At 38.4% G+C, this 23,569-nt stretch overlaps 4 protein-coding genes across 5 annotated transcripts; all 4 read left to right on the forward strand.

Annotated features, from left to right (window-relative positions):
• Window positions 1-2,643: 2,643 nt before the first annotated feature.
• LOC112194853 (probable WRKY transcription factor 49) lies at window positions 2,644-4,617 on the forward strand. The gene is made up of 3 exons (XM_024335092.2): window positions 2,644-2,993; window positions 3,118-3,261; window positions 4,015-4,617. The coding sequence occupies exons 1-3, from the start codon at window positions 2,737-2,739 to the stop codon at window positions 4,490-4,492; spliced, it is 879 nt and encodes a 292-aa protein (XP_024190860.1). The 5' UTR covers window positions 2,644-2,736; the 3' UTR covers window positions 4,493-4,617.
• Window positions 4,618-8,065: 3,448 nt separating this feature from the next.
• On the forward strand, window positions 8,066-10,193 carry LOC112194141. The gene is made up of 2 exons (XM_024334390.1): window positions 8,066-9,025; window positions 9,186-10,193. The coding sequence occupies exons 1-2, from the start codon at window positions 8,066-8,068 to the stop codon at window positions 10,191-10,193; spliced, it is 1,968 nt and encodes a 655-aa protein (XP_024190158.1).
• A 36-nt stretch (window positions 10,194-10,229) lies between these two features.
• LOC112194142 lies at window positions 10,230-10,664 on the forward strand. Its single transcript, XM_024334391.1, has one exon. The coding sequence runs from the start codon at window positions 10,230-10,232 to the stop codon at window positions 10,662-10,664; it is 435 nt and encodes a 144-aa protein (XP_024190159.1).
• Window positions 10,665-12,404: 1,740 nt separating this feature from the next.
• LOC112192187 (ATP-dependent zinc metalloprotease FTSH 10, mitochondrial) lies at window positions 12,405-17,321 on the forward strand. 2 transcript variants are annotated; one of them, XM_040516282.1, is made up of 8 exons: window positions 12,405-12,676; window positions 12,783-13,014; window positions 13,118-13,189; window positions 13,285-13,412; window positions 14,023-14,499; window positions 14,619-15,386; window positions 15,627-15,922; window positions 16,667-16,780. In XM_040516282.1, the coding sequence occupies exons 1-7, from the start codon at window positions 12,617-12,619 to the stop codon at window positions 15,909-15,911; spliced, it is 2,022 nt and encodes a 673-aa protein (XP_040372216.1). In that variant the 5' UTR covers window positions 12,405-12,616; the 3' UTR covers window positions 15,912-15,922; window positions 16,667-16,780. The 2 variants fall into 2 exon arrangements, with proteins under 2 accessions (XP_040372216.1, XP_024187548.1); XM_024331780.2 differs by having other exon boundaries at window positions 12,407-12,676; window positions 15,627-15,854; window positions 16,667-17,321.
• The last annotated feature ends 6,248 nt before the right edge of the window (window positions 17,322-23,569 follow it).

A 23,569-nucleotide genomic window follows, 5' to 3' on the forward strand; every position in this document is an offset into this window, starting at 1 on the left:
CTTGTCTCTACCCTAAACCGGTTTAGTTACAGCGTCGACGCTTCTCCGATCTAACGTGGACAGCTCCAACCGCCCCTTCACTCTTGAACCCCGATACCGATGGGGTCCCTCACGCTCACACGTGTCCGGGTTGACTTTTGAGGGCACGTCCGACCAAAGATTTGGTGCATGGTCTCAACCTGCGCCCACTTCGTCGTCTCCTTCTCGCTAAACGACGCCGCTGCATCTCTTTCCGATTGTCTGACAGTCAACGGCTCCGTTTGTTTGGACGCGGAGGTGGGTAGGGTCGGACAGACCGCCGTGCCCGCTAGAGGTTAGTGGTTTTTCTAGGACTCGCAAAGTCAAAGCCGCATGCTTCCAAACTAACCTGCCCTCGTTCTGAAGCAACCACTCGGCCCTGGCTGTGCTTCAAGATAAACTTGTAAAATACTAAGCCTCCATGGCCGCGGTGATGGTAGTTGAATAATTTTGTCTCTAGGGTTTTAAATTCCTGTTGTCTGTTTCCGGCACGACTTGTTGCATCGAGCTTCCATGACATGGACTTGTGGTGCATTGTCAACGTACGTGGTTGTATGGCTTGCTTTGTTGTCAAGCTTCCTTCCGTGACATGAAGGTAAGATGTTCGAAGAATTCTTAGACAGAATTGCAAGTCCAGTAAAATCGACTGTGCATGGAAAGTAGCAAGCTGGTCGGCGCGCGACGTTACTGATGGTAAATTGATATTCCCATGACATAACATGTAATTATTGGATTGAGTGCGTATGAAATATTTGTCTTGCATTTTAATAATTATTTTTTTAAATCTTTTTAGGAATGAAATTTATGATTTATATCAAAATAGAAGAACTAGGGACGATGATTGGATAAGCAAAGCCAGCTGACGTGCGCTGTACTTCATCTTATTTATGCTACAATGATGGTAAGTTTTGGTGACTTCATTCATTTATTAGAATGTGTAATTGAAATCGATAGTTTCATAACTTTATCATCCGCACTTCATTAATTTTCATAATTGTAATGCTAATATAGCTTTCATATAGTGGCAAGAATAAATGTCCTTTCCTCTTCTAAGAAAGATCAAGGCATGCAATCTTGTATCTCTCTGGACCACTATAGTATAGTTGTTATGCAATATAGGCACTGAGTGTGTACACCGCCAGCCTATGAACTGCAAAAAAGGTCACTAAAACTCTTAGTAATGTTGACGTAGTGATATGAAAATCATGCCATTTAGAGGGGAAAAGAAAAGGCTTTACTTCGGGAATTAAATTTGGTCCGTATCTGTGCTTCTTTTTAATAATGAACGTGCTTTAGTTTGTTCTATGAGTATAAATCTTAGACAATGTAGGCTTTAATCTTTGCAATATTATCTAAACCTGCTGTTATCATACATTAAGTTTCAGACTATAGTATCTAATCTCATCAGCAATTAATCATTCATAATCCCTTTATTACATTGTACTAATGGAGTAAGAGGATAGCCTTAATTGGTTTTTATCAGCTGCAAAGGAATCTTTACACAACTTTTATTTAATACCATCTGTGTAAGAAAAAATTCTACTGAACTAAGAAGTTGATATTCAATATCATTCCTTTCTATATTCCTTAGTTTGGAGAACAATGTCTAGCTGGACAGTTATAAAAAGGGACAATATCAGCTATAGGATTAAGATATTTAGGCTGTGGTTCTTATCATTCAGTATTTTAATCATCAATTTCATGTCGTAGAATTGAAGTGACGAATTGTCTTAAAAAAGATATTTGGATGAGCAAAACAAACCAGCGTCCAATATTATTTGTCACATCTGTGCTACACTGTCATTACTCATCACAAACAGTGATAATTAAGTTGGTGACTTCATCCGTTTATTCAAATATGTAGCTAAGATTGATAGTTTCGTAAATTTTACCGAACATTATCTGAAATTTCTCAATATCTATTTAGAGCCATGATATGATATTTGGAGATTTGTTGAGCGAGTAGTAATAACCACACCCTCAAGATGTAAATTCTATAGTTCATATATATATATATGATCACTTTTCATATAAAACTGGCCAGCTAGACATTATGCTCCCCTATTCCCTAATTAAACAATTGAGAAAGGAACGATAATGAAGATCAACTCTTTGATTGTTTATCCAAAGAGTGAGAGAACAACTCTTTTAAACTAATGAAAAGGGTATAATTTTATTGATTCTTTAGTAGTTGACTCTTGCTACTCTGGTTGAAATGGGTCAGGTATAGCTTTGGTCCACTTAGTACCCTCTACCTCTTGAAAACACAATATAACAAGACAAAGACACCCTTAAATGAAATCACAGAGAATACAGCAAAGCAAGTAAAACATTTCAAGCTGTTCTTGAATTTGAATGAAATTTTTACCTTGGCATAAATGCAGACAAGAAGAAAGTATAGTACTACCCCAGCTAAAATAATTAATGAGGTGCTGGTGGTGGCCATAGTGTTCAGTTTACCAAATATGTTACTGTTTGACGGGAATAGAATTCTTAGTATTAAGTCAAAGTAGGGTTAGAAATCCATACAAAACCAATACAGCTCTTCCTTTCCTCCTCTTACTTTAAAAGTCAAGAGGCAAACACGTAGAGGTGACAACTTCCTCTTCATCTGCTCCACTTTTTCCCTTTCTTTTCTCCATTAAGAGTCGTCTTTCTCTTCCTGTCAAACTCATTTCCTCAAAGCCTTTTCTTCTTCTTTTTCTTCTACGAGCATTAATGGAGGAAGCAATGAGTACTAATTGGCCGGATGGGTTGGAAGAGGAGCTTGTGAGGGAGCTTTTGGACAATGAGTCTCCGTTCTTTGTGCTACCAGAGGAGGCTGTAGAGTATCCGCAAATGAGTTTTTCGAACAAAGAGGGACTTAACCGGTTCGTTCAGAACGTCTATTCTGGACCAACAATCCATGATATTGAGACTGCTTTGTCTGTCACAACTGGGATAACAGTCCAACCCCAAGAACTCTCACAAGCCAGGTCAGTAATTTGCGTTTCTTTTAAATCACTGTTTCTGGACAAGTAATGAAGAATTTTAATTGGGTTTTGTATATAAAGTTGATGAATGTGCATTATATGATATGTATCTTGTTTTTAAGTGCAGACTTTCAATATTGGAGAGAGGTTTGAGTAAGGTTGAGCACAAGTATACTCTGAAGATCAAAAGTTGTGACAGTGGAATGGCTGATGATGGATATAAATGGAGGAAGTATGGACAGAAATCCATCAAGAATAGCCCAAATCCTAGGTAAACAACTTTTACTAGCTAGCTCATCCTTCTTCCCTTATTGATTGAACTAGTGAGATTTTATGTTATTAATTTCTAAAATATAATGTTCATGGAGCAAAATCTTTCAGTTGAAAATGTAATACTCTTCCTTCCCAGTCGAATAAAAGAAAGATGTATATGCTCTACGTTTTGCATAATTTGAATTTTATAACTAGCAAAAGAAACTTCAAAATAAGTGAGGATAATGTGTTATATTTTATGTATATATGAAAGAAAGCATTATATGAAATTGTTTTTCTTGTAAATCAGAGTTCTTGTGATTTCAAGACCAGATGGAATTGCATCAGTTGTTTATTTTAGAGTAGGGACCTAAACCATTGAACTTTGCATCGAAAGCCTAGCATCCTTAACTAACCACTTCAATATCTTATGCTTCTACTCCAATTATAATACCAATTAAGCAGAGCCCAAAACAATGCTATCCTAACTCCCAAGTGTAAATACTAATTAGTGCTACACGAAGCCAACTACTCTATTGATCTTTGATCTTTCCTCAACCCCAAAGAACATTATCCTAGTACATTAAGCCTAAATAAGGTCAAGCTTAGGTCCTGGGCCATACTATAAACCCTTACAAGCCATTAAACAAAGGTTTACATTTGACAAATTGCTGCAATAATACAGGCATTTTCCTCCAATTGATTTTTTTTTTTTCTGTGCGCTTTCTTACCAAGCTTTTGTTTCTGGATTGTGTGTTGGTCAAACAAATAGGAGCTACTACAGGTGCACAAACCCAAGATGCAGTGCAAAGAAGCAAGTGGAGAGGTCTAGTGAGGATCCGGACACACTCATCATCACCTATGAAGGCCTCCACTTACACTTTGCATATCCATTTTTCCACCTTACCCCGGCCCAGAATCCGAATCCACCAACGAAAAAGCCCAAGAAGAGAACCTTGGCGGCACAACCGGAGGACCATGAGCAAGATGCTCAAGAAAGCCCGCGGAGCGTTACTCCAGACCCGGAACATGATCTGCAGCCCGGCGCATTTACGGATCAACCTCAAGAGTTTGTGGAAGAAGAGAGGGGGTCACAAGGGTTGCTTGAAGATGTGGTGCCATTTATGATTAGGAAGCCTTCAAGTGCTTCAAATTCTTCATGTTGCTCTTACCGTTCACCTCCAACCTCTCCTCCTTCTCTGTCATGGCCTAGTTACTTTGATGTTGGGATCAATCATAGCATTGGATGAATCCATAACTCTAGTTGTTTAAGCTAAATAATCCTAATGTTTCTATATATATACATATATACAATATTAATGATCTTCAATGTATGTTAAAATCCAATGTAGAATTTGTCGTCAACATAGCAAGAAGGATATTAGTAAGATTATGATAGTTCTTGTTATATCATTATTTATTTTGATATTGAGGAGGCAAGAGTTCCATGATTTCCATCTATATTTTTCTATATTCTCCTTGAATTTATCAAATGAGTTTCATTTTGTCTTTGTAGACACAAAACATTTAATGAAAATAAAATTCATTAAATAATTCGGTCAACACTTGAAATTATGACCGAACAAATTTAGTTGGCATGTGGGTCCCACAAAATATGCACAGGGTTTATGAGTAAGCAGAATCAAGAGGACTCACGAAATGACATGTGGCGGCATACAAAAATCTCAACGCAATAAATAAATTTGTTCCGACTTAATCAGCTGATATTAAGGCGGATCAATTAAATTAAATCAATTGATTCCGAGTCAAATCAAGTATTAAATTTTGTCTGCTGATTAGATGTCAATTTATTTAAATTGATAATCAAGATGAAAATCAGTCATCAAATTAATTATATAATTCCTTAATGGTCGTGATTAAATCAGTTAATTAAGATTGATTGATTTGATTATGTTATTAAGAACAAATCAATTAATTACGTGTCATCAAGGTATTCCAAATGAAAAGGGATGCCGACACTATAAATTCCCCTTCTCAAATCAAGAGAAGGACTTCGGCTAAAAAAAGAGAAAGAAATGCTCTCAAAATTTCTGAAGCCTCCTAAGCTCATGTGAAGAATCATCAGGCTGCCAAATAGCCGATTCCTAACCAACCTCAAGTCAAAACGTTCGTCACGTGTCGACTCTTGTGACCATCGATCGTCCAACTCAAGATCAAGCGTCAAGTCCTTTAGTGAAATTCATCGTCGGAGATCGAATTAGAGGATTACCAAAGATTGTAACCCACACTTAAATTAATAAAATTATTATTTTTTGTACATGTGTTCGCATCTTGTTTGTTCCAATTTGTAAACATGGAAATCTGAAAACAAACAAGATGCAAACACGTGTACAAAAAATAATAATTTTATTAATTTAAGTGCGGGTTACAATTTTTGGTAATCCTCTGATTCGATCTCCGACGATGAATTTCACTCAAGGGCTTGACGCTTGATCTTGACTTGGACGATGGTCACGAGAGTTGACACGTGACGAGTGCTTTGGCTTGAGGTTGGTGAGGAACCGGCTATTTGGCAGCTTGATGGTTCTTCACACGAGCTTGGGAGTCTTCAGAAATTTTGAGAGTATCTTCTTCTCTATTTTTGGCTGAAGTCATTTCCTTGATTTGAGAGGGGGTATTTATAGTGTCGGCGTCTCTTTCAATTTGGAATGCCTTGATGACACGTAATTAATTGTATTTTCCTTAATTACGTAATCAAATCAATTAGCCTTAATTAACTAATTTAATCACGACCATTAAGGAATTAGCCAATCAATTTGATGGCTGATTTTCATCTTGATTATTAATTTAAATAAATTGACATCTAATCAGCAGACTAAATTTAATACTTGATTTGATTCGGAATTTAATTTGATTGATCCGCTTTAATATCAGCTTATTAAGTCGGAACAAATTTATTTATTGCCGTCGGACTTTTTGTATGCCGCCAAGTGTCATTCCTTGGGTCCGCTTGGTTTGCTTACTCATAAGCCACGTGCACATTTTGTGAGACCCACATGCAGACTAAATTTGTTCGGTCATAATTTCAAGTGTTGACTGAATTATATTATAAATTTTATTTTCATTAAATTTTTGGTGTCTACCATCTTCATCAGCCTTGAGATTCTAAATGAGGTGCAGTAACTAAATTTGGCATCGAAAATCACGCGAAAGCTGATTATGACATGGTTTGTATGATCCAATGAACAATTACATTGCTATATTATTCATGAAAAGTAGGACCCATGAGTTATGAATACTCCAAACACCAACCAAAACTATCGTCTAAATATATTTTACTTTATGTAACAGAATATATTCTTAAAAGACAAATAAGAAGTATGAAAACTATAATTTTGTTTAAAAAAGCGCAAGGATTCAAAAAAGCGAAAACTACGGAGCCTAGGCTTAGCCCTAGCGTTTTCTGGTTTTTCTGTAGTGCCGCCGGTCGGCTTCAGCGGGTGCTCCGTTCACCTTGTCAGTTTTCATCATGAATATATTGATATGGAATTGTCAGGGTATTGTCAATAGAAGGACTCGACACGCCTTGAAGATGCTAATCCAAAAACATAAGGTCAGTCTCATATTCCTCAGCGAGACTCACTGCACCAAAGAGCAACATCAGTCGTTGCGTCGCTCTGTGGGTTTTCCTCATATTGCCCACTTTGATCGTGTGGAGAGATCAGGAGGTCTTGCATTGCTATGGGATGACTCTATTTCGGTTAGGGTTCATGATGTGGAGAGGTATTACATTGATGTTTTCGTCACAGCCCCAAACGAAGTAGAGTGGAGGTTTACGGGGTTTTACGGTCATCCTGAGACGGGTCAGCGTCATTTGTCGTGGGATTTGCTACGATCCTTGGTCAGGAATCCTGGTGAGCTTTGGGTTGTTGCTGGGGATTTCAACGAGCTTTTGGAGTTGGGAGAGAAGTCAGGAGGTAGGTTGCGCAGTCAGAGTCAGATGCAGGCGTTTCGGGAAGCCTTGTCGGACTGTAATCTGAAAGACATGGGTGCGGCTGGCGGGTTGTACACATGGTGTGATTCAAACACAAAAGAAAGGCTGGATAGGGGTGCCTGTACCCCGGCCTGGTTATCGAACTTCAGTTTTTCACGTGTGATCAATCTCCATCCTAGTCGTTCGGACCATGTCCCTCTACTGTTGGAAGTACGAAAGGAGCCGCAAAGACATGAAGGTTTCCGACGAAAATTCAGGTTTGAGGAGATGTGGTGTGCCCACGAAGGTTTTTTGGCCACAGTGGATGAGGCATGGAGTATTCCTTATGGGGGGGGAGCCTATGCTGCAGTTGTGCCGCAAAGTTAAAGATTTGGGTTCCCATCTTCTTGCATGGGATCGTAGGGTCTTCCGCAGTAGAAGGGAGGAAGTGGAAGCGGTTAGAGCTCAGCTGGATGTTATTCTACAAAAACCTTTTGACCATAATGACACTGCCCTCAAAATGCAACTATCACAGCGTTTAAATGAATTGATGTCCATTGATGAGACATATTGGCGGCAACGTTCTCGAGCTATTTGGCTTAAGGAGGGTGACCGGAATTCCCGGTTTTTTCACAAGAAAGCATCAAACAGAAGACAAAGAAACAAGATTAAGGGCCTTTTTTATGCTAGTGGGATATGGCAGGAGTCCAAGGTTGGAATTGATGGGGTTGTGCTGGAGTATTTTCAGGATATATTTAGTTCCCAACCCTCGGATGTGGAGGCTCAGGACTTGGTTCTTCAGACCATTGAACCCCGAGTTTCTGAGGAGATGAATGCTCTTCTTTTGGCTCCTTATAGTTCGGAAGAAGTTTGAATTGCTTTGTTTCAAATGCATCCTTCGAAAGCACCGGGTCCAGATGGTTTTTCACCTTTCTTTTTTCAGAAGTATTGGGATTTAGTTGGTCATGAAGTTAGTAATGCGGTGATCTCGATGTTAACTCTTTCTGAAATTCCCTCTGATTTGAATTACACTTATGTTGCTCTCATTCCTAAGATCAAAGAAGTGGTAAATATGTCCCATCTCCGGCCAATTGCTTTATGCAACGTTATTTACAAGATAGCTTCCAAGGTTATTGCAAATAGGCTCAAGAGTTTTCTGCCTGACATTATTTCCCCTCAGCAGAGTGCTTTTGTCCCTAATCGTCTTATCACTGATAATACTTTAGTGGCGTCAGAACTAGCTCATTACATGCACAAATTGAGGCGTGGTCAAGAAGGTTTTTTGGCCCTTAAGCTGGACATCAGTAAAGCCTATGATAGATTGGAATGGGGCTTTTTGCAGCGTATCATGATAAAAATGGGGTTTGCTGAGCAGTGGGTGGCACTGATTATGTCGTGTTTATCTACGGTACGCTTCTCTTTCCTTATTAATGGTACACCTAGAGGTTATGTTACACCGCAGAGAGGATTAAGGCAAGGCGATCCATTGTCTCCCTACCTATTTCTATTATGTGCTGAAGGATTGTCTGCTCTTATTTCGCATGTGGTTTCTAATGGGCAATGGCAGGGGTTGCGAGTTTGTGATGGGGCTCCTTCTATTAGCCACCTTTTGTTTGCAGATGATAGTATGCTCTACTTTTATGCTACAATCCAAGATTGTTTAATGATCCGGAATGTGCTCAACATTTATGAAAAAGCTTCGGGACAACAAGTGAACTTACAAAAGAGCAATGTGGTTTTCAGTGGAAGCGTTTTGCCGCACTTGCGGGTTAGTATGGCTCAGGTTCTTAGGGTTCAGGTGGTGGACAAGCATGACAAGTATTTAGGGATTCCGACTCTTGTTTGGCAGGTCCAAATCTGATACCTTTGCTTATATTAAAGATAATTTGTCAAAGAAATTGACTGGGTGGAGATCCAAATTACTAAGTGCTGCAGGTAGAGAAATACTTATTAAAGTGGTAGCCCAGGCGTTACCTTTGTATACTATGAATTGCTATCTACTTCCTCAGAATCTCATTCAGGAACTCCATCAATTGTGTGCCCAATTTTGGTGGGGCAGCACTGATGAGAAGAAGGCCATGCATTGGCGTGCTTGGGATGAACTTTGCAAACCTAAAAGTTTGGGTGGTATGGGGTTTAGGCACCTTTTTGCTTTCAATTTAGCTATGTTAGCAAAACAAGGATGGCGGCTAATTCAAAATCCAAACTCTTTGATTGGTCAACTTCTCAAAGCTCTTTATTTTCCTCAGAGTAATTTCTGGGAGGCTTCCCTTGGTTCCCAACCATCTTATGCATGGAGAAGCATCTTGCAAGGCAGAGACATTCTTAGAACTGGTATCAAAAGGCATATTGGGAATGGTTTATCTACCAATATATGGCTGGACCCGTGGTTGTTGGATGAGGATTTGACTGCCTACTCCTTGGACAGAGTGACTCTTATGGCTGATCTCTTTGAATCTCCAGGTGTGTGGAACTCTGTTTTATTAACAGAATTATTTCCTATTCATATTGTGCAGAAAATTCTTGCTATTCCTCTTAGTCCCCGGAACCATGAAGATAGGTGGATTTGGGGTGGTGACAAGAAAGGTCAGTTTACGGTTAAATCCGCCTACCATGTAGCCCGGAATCGGATTCTCACTGATCATTCTACTACACCTAATCCAAGTGCTTCTCTTTGGCGTCGGTTATGGAACTCCCCAGTTCCAGGTAGCGTCAAGGTTTGTGCATGGAAAGCAGCTTCTAATGTTCTTCCTACTCGGAGTAGGCTTAGCGAACGTGGTATTGATTTGGATACCCAATGCCCACTCTGCGATGAAGAAGTTGAGACTCCTATCCATGCAGTTCGTGATTGTCCCCATGCTATAAGTTTGCTTCAGGGAGCCAACTTGCCATTAGTTTCGAGTCCCACAACTGTTACAGATTGGCTTTCGTTTGTCTCTTTGTCAACCCCTCAGTTTTTTGCTTCTACACTTATGATTCTCTGGGCAACTTGGCGGAACAGGAATGCCAAGGTTTAGGAGGGTGACTTTAAGGAAGCATCCCAGATTGTTCCGATGGTTTTGGGTTGGTTTGAAGATTATAAAGCGGCTCATATGACCCCCCGTTTGGGTTTGGTTAGTAGGTCGGTTTCTAAGTGGAAGAAACCCCCAGTAGGCTTTGTGAAATTGAATGTTGACGCTAGCTATGATCACACGTCGTGTCGGGCAGGCTTAGGTGGGGTGTTCCGCCACCATAACAGGGCGTTTCTCCATGGATTTCGGCACATTATTATAACTGCTAACTCGGCTCGACATGCGGAACTTCTAGCTTTGGTGTTGGGAGTGCAGCTCGCTATTGATCATTCTCTTACACCTTTAATAGTGGAGACTGACTGCTTGGATCTGGTGTCTGCACTTTCCTCTTCCTCGCTGGACTTTTCGGACTTGGGATTTCTGTTGGCCGACCTGCGGATCTTGTTGCACGAAGCACAGGGAGCTCGGGTCGTTTAGGTCGGAAGGCAAGCCAATGGGGTGGCTCATATCTTGGCTCAAGATGCCAAATATGCTGATTTTCAAGTAGATTTCTTTTCATGTATTCCTCTGTCTGTAGAGGCTAGTTTAATCTATGATTGTAATGATTCTCAATCAATGAATTAGTCTTTCATTTCCCTCAAAAAAAAAAAACTATAATTTTGTTTTATTTTGCTCTACCTACCCGCTCCAAATGGTTTCCATGATCCAACAATAAGTTTTATTTCTATAACACGTATGAATGATCTAAAATCATATTTCAAAATTTATTGAGACTCTAAAGATAATACATCGCTTTTTTTTTTTACCCAATTCATATATGAAAAATTAAAGGAGATAAAAATAAATAAAAAATGGTGCATTACTTATTTAATTGTCAAGAGTCTCGATATTGTATTGTTTTGCAGAAAATAATTTCTCCAAAAGGTCAATCTTGTCAATCTTCTCTACCTTCTCGCTCCACTCATGCAATCTTGTTCTTCCATTTGCGGTTGGATCTCAACGGGGTTTTGAAGGTTTTTGACAAATGGTGCTGCAATACTTGAGGATACAAGTTGAAGTGTTGGATTGCTTATACTGGATTTGCTATTGATGGTGGCTATATCATTATCACGATCAGTGGGGAGGGACTTTTTCTTACAACTTCTCCCTTGGTTGGTAGCTTGCTCAGTGATTGATCCAGGAAAATTGTGATGGCGGCGATGGTTGCCAGCAAGGGATGGGAAGGTGTCGCAAGTATTGGTGATGGTGGCAGCGATTGGTTTGCAAGGGTTTTCTAGTGGGCTACGGCTTTCTAAATTTTCTACATTAGGTTGGGCTAGGGTTTGGGTCTCTTTGGGCCATAACTTTTGCCTAGTTTAGGGTTCGTTTTTTGCAGCCAGTAAGATTGAATTTCAACTTTCTAGATATTAGGTTGTTTTTATTACTTGTAGGCTCGTTCGAATAAACAAACTTAGTGGAACTAACGAGTGGTGTTAATCACGTCTTCTGTTTTCTTGGGCTAGAGACATGTACCAAACCTTGGAGTTGATATAATCGCCATTTCCGTCGGCTACTAATGATAGTTATCTCTTATCTTAAAAAAAATAAAAAATAAAAAGTCAAAACTATCTGTCCTATACTATATTCAAAAGAACCCACTTTGTTTGCCAAAATGAACATAAAAAAAATACTCAAATACACGCACATTATAGATTATCATTAAATTAAAGTTTAATAAAAGGTGATGCTTTTCACACAACCATTTTCTCTATTCACACACCCTCTCTATTTATCTATTATTTTAATTTATTTATTTTTATGTATTACTCTAACTACCCTCCCTTACAAGTTTGTTTCTTTTTCTTTTTTCTATTAGGGTCTGGTGGTGGTGGGATGAAAGTGGAGGCGATAGGGGTAGTGAAGGAGCCATACTCTGATACCAGATGATAGAAGCTACAATTAAAACAAAGGAAATTTGATTCAATTCATAATTCATTGATCATTTTCTGGTTACAAACAAAAGGAGAAATTGAAGCAAAAATTGACGCGTGGTCTAAGACCACTGTTGATTCATTTGTTCTTGTCTCTTTTGCCATTGGTTCTGGATTTGTTGAGCTTGGGCCGCATTAGGAGGTATTAAGTGGGCTTGCCGCATTTTCAAAAAAAAAAAAAAAAAAAAATTGAAGAAAAAACTTGCCACTCTGTTGACAAAACTAACCTTCTCGTGATAATCAAGGGTATCACGTAATTTCCTCACCAAAAGGACGAGGCGGTTTCTGGTTTTATGAAATCTCCGGCTCTGTCCTCACTGTCCCCCCATTCCGGTAACCCCGTTTCTCTCTCTCTCTCTTCCCGTTCTCAGAACCTTCTAGCTGAAATTAACGAAACGGCGCCGTAAGCTCTATCTAGGGTTTCAAAACCACCGCCCTCTCTCTACGATTCTCAGCACGATGATTTTCTCCAGCGGCGGACGCCTCCTCTCTCGCCCGGCTCGTTCCGCGTTCCAAAAGGTGAGAAACGCCTTATCAAACGAAGAAATCACCTCTCTTTTTTACAAAATTTGCTATAAATTTCTTCCTTTTTTTTGGTTGATGAAGTCGATTTTTTGCTGTGTAGAGCGTAATTTGGGTTAATTATAATGGAAGAGCTGCGCTTAGGCACGAACCGCCGACGCCGCTTGGCGGCAATGCGGGCATTTCCGGCGGGTTAGGGCTTCTGAGGGGGTATTTAACTTATAGTGGAGCTGGGAAGCAGCTCGTTTCGAATACCTACATGTCTAATTTGAAATCGGCTCTTGCAAACCCTAGGACTCGTCGCCTGTTCTCCAGCGAAAGGCCTGGGAAGAAAAGTAAGACGTTTTTTTTGCCCAAAAGTTAGAGGAAAAGGTTCTCTTTGTTTATGTATTTTGATGCTTTGCATAGTGTATTTATTGTTTAATGGCTGTTGTTTAGATTACGAGAATTATTATCCGAAAGATAAGAAGGAAATTCCGAAAGGGAATGATCAGAAATCCGGGTCGAAAGGTGAAATAAATTTTCTGTTTTCAGTTCTGTGTGTTTTGAGCAAGTGCTAAACATTATGTAACTCTGCCTCATTAGTTTCAAATTTTCTTTTTCAGAAGGTGCTGGTGATCAGGGGAATGCCCAGGGAAATTTTTCAAAGCAGATTCAAGATTTAATCACTCCTTTATTGTTCATGGGATTTATTTTCATATCGTTATTCCTCACTCCTCAGAAACATAAGCAGGCAATCACTACTCTTAGAGCAATTGCTTTACTAGTGTTGAATAGGTGGATAGGTTGCTTAAGGTCATTGTGTTTGTGCATAACGGTTTATTCTCTTAACTAGATAGTAGTTGATTTCCAGCGTGTTATTACGTTCTTGTTGTTGGGACTAGAGAAATGTTGTTGCATTACTCACCATGACTCTTGAGGATTTCTGCGTTGGGGGCTTAGAATAATTTAATGGTGTGCATACATTCTAGACTAATGTCATTCTATTGCATTTGTGCTGAAAGAGAGGAACTATATCACAAGGCACAAATGTTATTTATACACTAGTGCTTCTTAAAGTCAGTGAGTGGGAACTAACTTCATGCCGGTCATGTGCTGAACAAGTAATCATAACCTAGCCATTCACTGCTAGTAAGTCCCCTGACAAACTGATTTGAGCGTCATTTGATGCTGTAGTTAGTTTGTGATAAAGTATTTTTGACATTAATACTTTGAGTTTCTCTCTGCAATCATGGAACCATCATACCTTCTCTTTTCTTTTCTTTTTTTCATTCTCTATGGCTTATTTTTCTCCATTTTATTTGCCTCATTTGTTCTGTTAAGCATCATGCTATTTTTCTCAGATAAGTTTCCAAGAATTTAAAAACAAGCTACTTGAACCTGGGTTGGTGGATCACATTGAAGTGGCAAATAAATCAGTTGCAAAAGTGTTTGTGAGAAGCTCCCCACGCACTCAAGATGTGAGTAGTGATGATTTTGTCAAGGGACCTGAAAACAGTTCTCCTTCCGGAGGAAATTTGAGCCAGTACAAGTACTATTTTAACATTGGGAGTGTTGACTCTTTTGAGGAAAAATTGGAGGAAGCCCAAGAAGCTTTAGGGATTGACCGTCATGATTTTGTTCCTGTAATTTATGTAGCGCAAATCAATTGGTTCCAAGAGCTGATGAAGTATGCGCCAACAATGTTGCTTTTGGGAGCTCTTTGGTTCACAGGGCGAAAAATGCCTGGTATTGGTGGCACAGGTGGAAAAGGTGGGAGAGGAATATTCAATATAGGAAAAGCACAGATAACAAAAGTGGATAAGAATGCCAAAAACAAGGTTAAGTATGCATTTCTTTTACTTCTGTTTGTCTTCACTAGATCTCTTGTCATAGTAAGGAGGTGAAACTTAAACTCAGTTATGTACAATAATCATATTATGTTCCTTTTCCGGTTCAGGTTTTCTTTAAAGATGTAGCTGGCTGTGATGAGGCTAAGCAAGAAATTATGGAATTTGTGCACTTTCTCAAGAACCCTAAGAAATATGAGGAATTGGGAGCAAAAATTCCAAAAGGTGCCCTTCTTGTTGGCCCTCCCGGAACTGGAAAAACTCTTATTGCAAAGGCAACTGCAGGTGAATCTGGGGTGCCATTTCTATCTATATCTGGTTCGGATTTTATGGAAATGTTTGTTGGTGTTGGGCCATCAAGGGTTCGGAGTTTATTTCAAGAGGCAAGACAATGTGCACCTAGTATAATATTTATTGATGAGATTGATGCAATTGGCCGGGCAAGAGGGCGTGGAGGCTTTTCTGGTGGCAATGATGAGCGAGAAAGTACTCTCAATCAATTGCTTGTAGAAATGGATGGATTTGGAACAACTGCTGGAGTTGTTGTACTTGCTGGGACCAATAGGCCTGATATTCTGGATAAAGCACTCTTGAGGCCTGGTCGGTTTGACCGTCAAATTACTATTGATAAACCAGACATTAAAGGTCGTAACCAGATTTTTCAGATATATCTGAAAAAGCTCAAATTAGATCGCGAACCATCCCATTACTCAGAGAGACTTGCTGCTCTGACTCCTGGATTCGCTGGAGCAGATATAGCAAATGTCTGCAATGAAGCTGCCTTGATTGCTGCAAGGAATGAGAGTGCAAAGATCACAATGAAACATTTTGAGGCAGCTATCGATCGGGTAATTGGCGGTCTTGAAAAGAAGAACAAGGTATATATTGCCACTGCATTAACCTTTGTTGTTGTTAGCTTAGCTCCTTTATGATTCAAACAGTAATAGCCAAGTATTAGAAGAGTTTGGTATGGACCTGAAAGTGAGATACTTTATGTGGTATCAGCAATTCTAAGGTTGTATTGAACTACCTAATAATTGTAGACAACTATTCGAACACCAGAGGGTGTCTATATTCTTTATCAAGATATTGAAACATTTACTGGGTTCTTTATGTAGGTAATAAGCAAGCTGGAAAGACGGACTGTTGCTTACCATGAAGCTGGCCATGCTGTTGCTGGTTGGTTCTTAGAACATGCAGAACCTTTACTTAAAGTAACTATCGTTCCACGTGGCACTGCAGCACTGGGGTTTGCTCAGTATGTTCCCAATGAAAATCTTCTTATGACCAAAGAGCAGCTTTTTGATATGACATGCATGACCCTTGGTGGTCGAGCTTCTGAAGAGGTGAAGTTACTGTCTCTACTTATCCAGAACGTTTTTAATCAGCAAGTAGAGAAATAATCAAATTAAAGGTAGAAAGTTCTTGATTCAAGAATGGTGCTTATTGGATGCTCCTTTCCCAATACTCGTATGGAGACTGAACTTATTGGGGTTTAGTTTTAACATTAAAGGTTATACAAGGTTTAGAATGGTTTATCTCTCATCGAAGTATGATGAATGGGATTGAAGTAGGTTGTATAAAATTCTTAAAATGTCACCTTTGTACTAACAAACCATAGACTTCTAATAGTGAATGCCAAATGTATATGGTGTGTTTTTTTTCATGAATCCATTTCCCTATATGCCTAACTAATGGCCCCAGTTTCATGCAATATCCGAGTAGTTTGTAACTAAAATTTGTTTGTTCTAGTCTGTTCTCAATTATTTTACTTGTTATAAAATGATCAAGCATATGCCCTGTAGACTCAAAAGTTGAAGTTTACAAAACTATATTGAGGTGTTCTTAGTAGTTCTCAGAACTGAGCGGGGAAAGCTATCTCTTATTGAATTTTGTGCACGTGTCTATAATCTGTTCATCATAATTTGAATAGAAAAATGCTTAAAATCTATGATGTACATGTTGTTTTGCTGTTTAGAACAGACAGACATTGTGGCTGGTTTTGCATAATCAGCCCCTATATCTAGTAGTTGTGGTATGCCCTTATTTTAGTTCGAACACAAAAGGCATCGTTACATCTTTTTAGATTATGTCAACTGACTTCTGATTTGAATCATTAACTTACATAATGTGGTTTTAATTTTTACTGTTGGAGTAGGTTTTGTTGGGGAAGATTTCAACTGGAGCACAGAACGACTTGGAGAAAGTGACCAAAATGACATATGCCCAAGTTGCAGTATATGGCTTCAGTGACAAAGTGGGCCTTCTTTCTTTTCCTCAAAGGGATGAATTTGAGATGACGAAGCCTTACAGTAGTAAGACTGGTGCAATAATTGACAGTGAAGTTAGAGAATGGGTTGCCAAAGCATATACCCGCACTATTGAGCTGATAGAGGAGCACAAGGAGCACGTAGGACAGATTGCAGAGCTGTTACTGGAAAAGGAGGTCCTACACCAAGAAGACTTTATTCGTGTCTTGGGAGAGCGCCCATGGAAGTCGGAGGAGCCCACAAATTATGATCGATTCAAGCAAGGGTTCCAAGAAGAAGAAGATAAGGAGGCTAAAGAGACAACCACTGAGGGTAAGGATGTGAAGGATGGTCGGTCACCACCTCTTCAACCAGATGCTGTGCCTGCATAGTGATTAGAGGTTGAAGATGCTGTGCCTGCATAGTGATTAGAGCCTTACAAGAGATGATCATGTTTATATAGAATGAAGTTCTGTACCTTCTGTTCAGAGGCTGCCTCTTTATTCTAACCGATTGTAAAAGTTTTGTATATGCAAAGGTGTCATTTATTTTGAGATCCATCTATACTTCTTGTTTTTAAAAATAGAAGGTATAAGTGTATAACACAGTTGGTTAGTTCCTAGAAATATCCTTCAGTCATGTTTGTTTGAATGCGTATGAAATCTTTCACTAATCAAGGTCTTCCTGAATCCGTCTTTTGTGGACGAATTATTAGGGGCAATAATGTTACCCTAATTTATTAATTATTAATCCAATATGAGACTATTGCATATAATTAATTTTTTGAACTTAAAATTTCGCAGAACAAACATTTAGCAGCGAATTTTTGTTGGTAAATCATACAAAATATAAGATTCTGAACAAGTCTCAGGCTCCTTGATGTTTAGAATTTGGGCCTTGAGCAACAGAGCTTCAACTTGGAATCGTTGACTCTACCAATGAATCCAAGATCTAAGAGGTCGATTTTGATGCTGGGTTTTGCACTTGGAGAAATGTGACCTAATAAATATGATGATGAAATTGAACCTTTCTCTTGGGTTCACGTAATGCCTCGTGTATGCATTTCTTTAAACACATCACTTTTTTTTTCTTTTCTTTTTTCACTAAAGAAGCGATCCAAAATCTAGGTAAAATTGCGTATTCACTGAAGATCATGAAAGAAAAGGAAGTTGAAATTCGATTGATCCCATTGTGACTCCACCAGTACTTGATTAATGTCTAGGGTTACGTTCTAGATCCATGACCCTCAAGCTTACAATTCATGACGTACGGGATATCTCCTCAGTCCCAGCGAACCTCGAGCACGATCCATTGTTCACATTGCGCTTTCGGGTCCATGAAAATCAAGACATAGCTAGCTAGGGCGGCTAGGGCGGCTGAATAAGCCCTAGGACTCCAATCTTGGGACACAAGGCATATAGTACACCGAGGAAATGACTGATAAGAAAAGCACCAGTATCATTCGATGGAGGAGGAGTGATGGACGGTGGTACCATATTTTGTCTCTCTCTTTTGTATCGAGGGAAGGAAGCTGGGGGCAATCATTTTCAAGCATCTTTGGGGAAGTGAACTGGTGATTGATTCTGACTATAGGGCTTTGTTGCTTTCTCCTGCTCTTTATTTTAGTGGGTTTTCCGACAAATGCTACCTACACGCTCCTTTATAAATTAAAAATCACTTGCGAGAGAGACTCAGACTCCTTTACAAGTAGGTCGATTGTGATCGATGAGTTGAGCTCACAGGAAATGCAAACAGCTGGTTTAACTGTTTACCCTCTTTTTTACTTTGGACCTTTCAGCTAAAGTAAAAGAAAGTTTCGAGCTTGTTGGTAAACTGGTAATCAATATATGCGGCGACCTTGCTGTAATATTCCCAAACATGTCGCAGGATTTTACTGTATAAGATTAACGACGACCCTTCACTCACTAAATCCTAAACGTAACTAGTACACTAGGGTTTCTGACTGGTCTCTCAACTCAATGAAACTCATTATTTCTATTCTGAATTTGATTCCGTTTTTTATCGATCCTGTAACTACTAACACACTAGGCTTTAGTTTCTCAGCAGCAAGCAGCAGGCGGATTGATCTACCTTCTCAGGAAATAAACAAACCCAGTGATTGAAGAATATCTTCTTCGATCTATAGTGAGCTAAACAAGAGAGGGTGACAATGAACTTGAGGGTCAATAGTAGTACTGGCATTTGGCTCTTTGTTAGTACTTATGAGTTGGATACATGGAACTCCATCTTTGTATGCATGCATGATAGCTGTAGTGTAATAGAGGATATTTTGGAATGATTGGAGCCAGTTGATTGAGTACCTAGAGAATCATAAATGGACAAACGCCTTTCACTTTTGGCCTAAAAATTAAAGAGCTAGGAATTGTCAAAATCCCAACACTAATGGCCTCTTTGTTGGAAAGCAAACAAGTCTAGTAGTACCGATCATCCCAACTCATTACCAATAATTCGTGGGGGGGTGGGCTGGGGCTTAACTTATACAGGTTGAAAGTTTTATAATTTCGGGAAAAAGTTAAGGGTGCGATTGAATCTTCTGAGTAGCCGAAATTCATCTTTCAAGTACCGGCTAACACTTCTAGTCATATTCAGTTTTACTGGGGTTATGATTGTTCTTTCAAATAAGTTTTAAAGAGAATCAAAACTTATCTACTTCTAACAAATTTCTCTATCTTCTATCACCACAACTTAACTAGCTGGTTGTTCTCCTCCAAACAATTGAGATTTGCCGTGATGGCATGGGATTGAGAAGCGTATAATGTGGATAACTTAGCACTACTTGTGATTTAGGGTAATGGTACTTTTCCAGCCATATTCACTGACCAATAAATGTGGTTCTAAATGTGTATGACCACAACAACATAATGGGAATTTAGCTGCCAATTAATTATATATGGTGGTCCAATCAGCAGTATTATTTTCATAAACAGTCCTATTTGACGCATTATTAGAAATTGAATGGTGGAGATCATTAGTTGTTATGCATTATCTTGTAGAAGCACATCGTAAGGTTTGGTGCCATGCACAAAATAATTAGCAGTTGCACAAAACAACACATATGTGATATATAATTATGAATATTATGACCTACCAACCCCAACTATCAAAGTTTGGGGAAGTACTTCTCTCAATTATAATTGGCAACTATCAAAGTTTGGGGAAGTACTTCTCTCAATTATAATTGGTGGATTAATTGAATTTAAGCGTGGATCTGGCTCCTCTTTCATAATCGTTGCATGTTTGATTAATCAAAGAAAAAACTTCTATTTGAGTATTTGATAGTGTAAGGTACTAAGGTATCAATTACTAAATAATTAAGCTTTGCATAAAGTACAAAATGTACAATAGCTCAATCATTTCTATTGAGATAGGAAGCAATCCTCCACCCAACTCAATTAACCAGGCACGTGTTAGGGTTGAGATTTGAGAATCTTAGTCAAAATCTTTAATTCATCTAGTTCTCGTGAATGGTTTACATGTGCAGCTACAATCGATATTTCTCTCATTTGAGTTGAAAGGAATGTGATTTCCACATACTTGTTTTAAAAAATTTAAAATTGATATGATACTCTCTCAAAAGTGTTATTAGTAATTTTCTAATCACGAAATTATGGTAAAATATTCTCTTAGAAATGTTAATAGTGATTTTCTAATTACAATAACTTTGTTTGAGCTAAAATTGTTGTAAAAATTCCTGTAAAATAAAAACACAAAATAATATGGTAATATCTTGAGAAATAAGAATAATGATATAGATAAGAAAATAAAGTAAGAAAATAATATAATATATAGATTTATCTATGAAAACATATTGAGTAGCGCACTGTCCCAAGAGAAGATTTGTCCCCTATTGCACATGGTTGAATGACGAACTTCCCCTAAATTACAATAACTCTTCGAGTTCTGTCGTACAGCTAAGAAGCTAGCCCCATTGAACCTTAATCACCTGTGCACTAAAAAAGGTGTGTGTATATATATATATATATAATATGGAAGAGGACTTTAGGTGGATATACAGGGTGTTATGTTAGAGTGGTTGCACTATGGTGGATTGTCTCTCACAACCGATCTCTCAAATACTCTCACACATGTATGTTTGCCCATAACGATATGTAATCCAACCACAAGTACCTTCCAACCAGAGGCGGAGCTACGTTGGGGCACGGTAGGTCACGTGCCCCAGTAAGATTTTAGTATAAAATTCTTCTAGTTTGGTTGTACCATCGATAGCTGGTTTGTTGTAGTGGTACACGCCTTTTTGCATGTGGATGTGCTCTTGGGTTTGAGTATTACTAGCAACAATGCACTCTTTTTTTTCTTTCAAACATTAATATTTTTCTTTCTTCTCAACAAAAAAAAAGTAAAAAACATTAAAACTATTCTCTCTTATGAGTTTAAATTCATAGATAAATTATATTTCAATTTTTCAATGGTCTAAAATCAAAAAACTATAAGTTTGATTAATAAAATATGTAATTTAAAAAAAATATTGATCTTTCCATAATATTATTTTAATTTTTTATTTTTATTAAAATTTTGATATATTTTAAATTTTGATTTTTTAAAAAAACTTTGGAGTGCCCCATTGATCTTAAATGTCTGGCTCAGTCACTGCTTCCAACTCTAGCCATGCACCCTTATACAGTTCACACTTTCTTATCACTATAATTAGCCTCATAAACCATATAACAGTCAAATAATCATTACATAATAATATAGAAAATGGTTAAAATTATAAATAAGATAATAAAGATAATATTGAAAATAACTCCCACAATAAATAAAGAAATAAATAAAATAAATTTCAATTTTAAAACATAAAATTTTCAAAAAAAATTGGTAGCGGTACTCTCTCAGAATTGTGAGTTTAGTACAGAAAAATTTAGTTTAGAGAAATCTAATATGTTGGTATGTCTTATAACTGTGTGTGTGTGTGTGTGTGTGAGAGAGAGAGAGAGAGAGAGAGAGAGAGAGAGAGAGAGAGAGAGAGATTTTATTCATAACGAAACTTCGCTTTGAAATTAAAATGCACATTTAGAGTTTATGGTCACTTTTCTGTCACATATCCACATCTCGATCATTCAGTTTTTTAGTACTAATGTATAGATCATCTATGCAAATTTTTAGCCAAATTGATGATCGTTAAGGTATTTAGCTCGCTAAGAACTGAATCTGTCCAATTTGAACTGTACTAGCTTTAAGGCAGTTATCAATGCCTTAACGACCATGATCAGTTTGGTTGAAATTTTGTAGAGATGATCTATACATTAGTAGATAAAAACTGAACGGTCGAGATGTGGATATGTGACCGAAAAGTGACCCTAAACTCTAAATGCGCACTTTAATTTCAACTTGAAGCTTCGCTTTGGATATATATATATATATATACACACAGATCCTATCCAGAGCGATGCCTCGCTCTGAAATTTTAGAGTGAGGTTAGGGTTTAGGGTCGCATTTCCACATCTCGACCATTCAGTTTTTAGCTACTAATGTATAGATCATTTATGTAAAATTTCAACCAAATTGATGGTCGTTAAGGCATTGATAACTGCCTTAAAGCTAGTACGGTTTAGGTTGGACAGATTCAGTTCATTCACTGGTTTAAGTGAGTTAGATACCTTAAAGATCATCAATTTGGCTGAAATTTTGCATAGATGATCTATACATTAGTACCTAAAAACTGAACAATCGAGATGTGGATATGAGACCAAAAGTGACCCTAAACCCTAACCTCGCTATGAAATTTCAAATCGAGGTCTAGCTCTAGATAAAATACACACACACACACAGGCGAGTTCTAGAGTGGACGATCGTACTATCGCTAAAGTGCGGACGTCAATGCTTCTGCAGCTTTTCAGACGGCGCGAATCTTGGCAGATGAAGGCCGGAAGCAACTCAGACCTCTTATGGGCAGCGATCGAGGTCGAAGGAGATTGAGGTTGAAGGTTCTGGGCAGCGACCTCACTTGCAACTACAAGGTTCTGGGCAGCACTGCAAACCGGTCACCGGTAACTCCACCCTACTGCAGACTGGTTCGGCTCGACCCCTGGCCTCCGTCCGGCAAGGCCCATTGCTGCCTGAACGCGGCTGCAGCGTGAAATTCCGCACTTTAGCGACCATGCGGACGTCCTCTTCATAACGCCTCTTAGTGTGTGTGTGTACGTGTGAGAAAACCAGGTCTACATACATATGGGTTCCTAAGCTGTTGGCCAGTCCCTGTCATACTTATGCAAGCATTCAAATAAGACAAGTAGTCTTAGCTAATTAGGAACAAAACCTCAATCACACTCAATCCAGATTGGATTGTAATTATACTGCTCTTGCAATTGGCTATATAATACGTACACTCAATTTTGTGTAAACTGAATTCCTTGGCTAAATCCTTATTAAAGTATTAACTAAATTTCCATTTTCTTATTTATAGAAATAACTAATGAACCACTTTGGAAGGCTTCCTCTACTAATGGCACGAAACTTGCATTTTTTTTTCTTAAACTTTGACCGTTCTTTATTGTTTGTTTCATCAATTTTATAATTTACCAATGGCTTTTGAGACTTTTGACCGATCTTAATTTAATTTCGCCTACTTTGGCCCTAGTCATTTCTCACTATCATTTTGTGCATTTTTTCATGCCAAATATTTACAGTCATATAACCTCGCTCATCTAATCTTACTCATGAAGAAGTACTCCAATAAAGTTAAAAGACCCACAATGCAACTTTTTGTAACTGTGTGTAACAACTCATTTATCCAAATCCAACTCATGAAAAAGTCCATTGAAGTGGAAACC

The sequence above is a fragment of the Rosa chinensis genome, chromosome 3 (assembly GCF_002994745.2).
Source record: "Rosa chinensis cultivar Old Blush chromosome 3, RchiOBHm-V2, whole genome shotgun sequence".
Lineage (NCBI taxonomy): Eukaryota > Viridiplantae > Streptophyta > Magnoliopsida > Rosales > Rosaceae > Rosa > Rosa chinensis.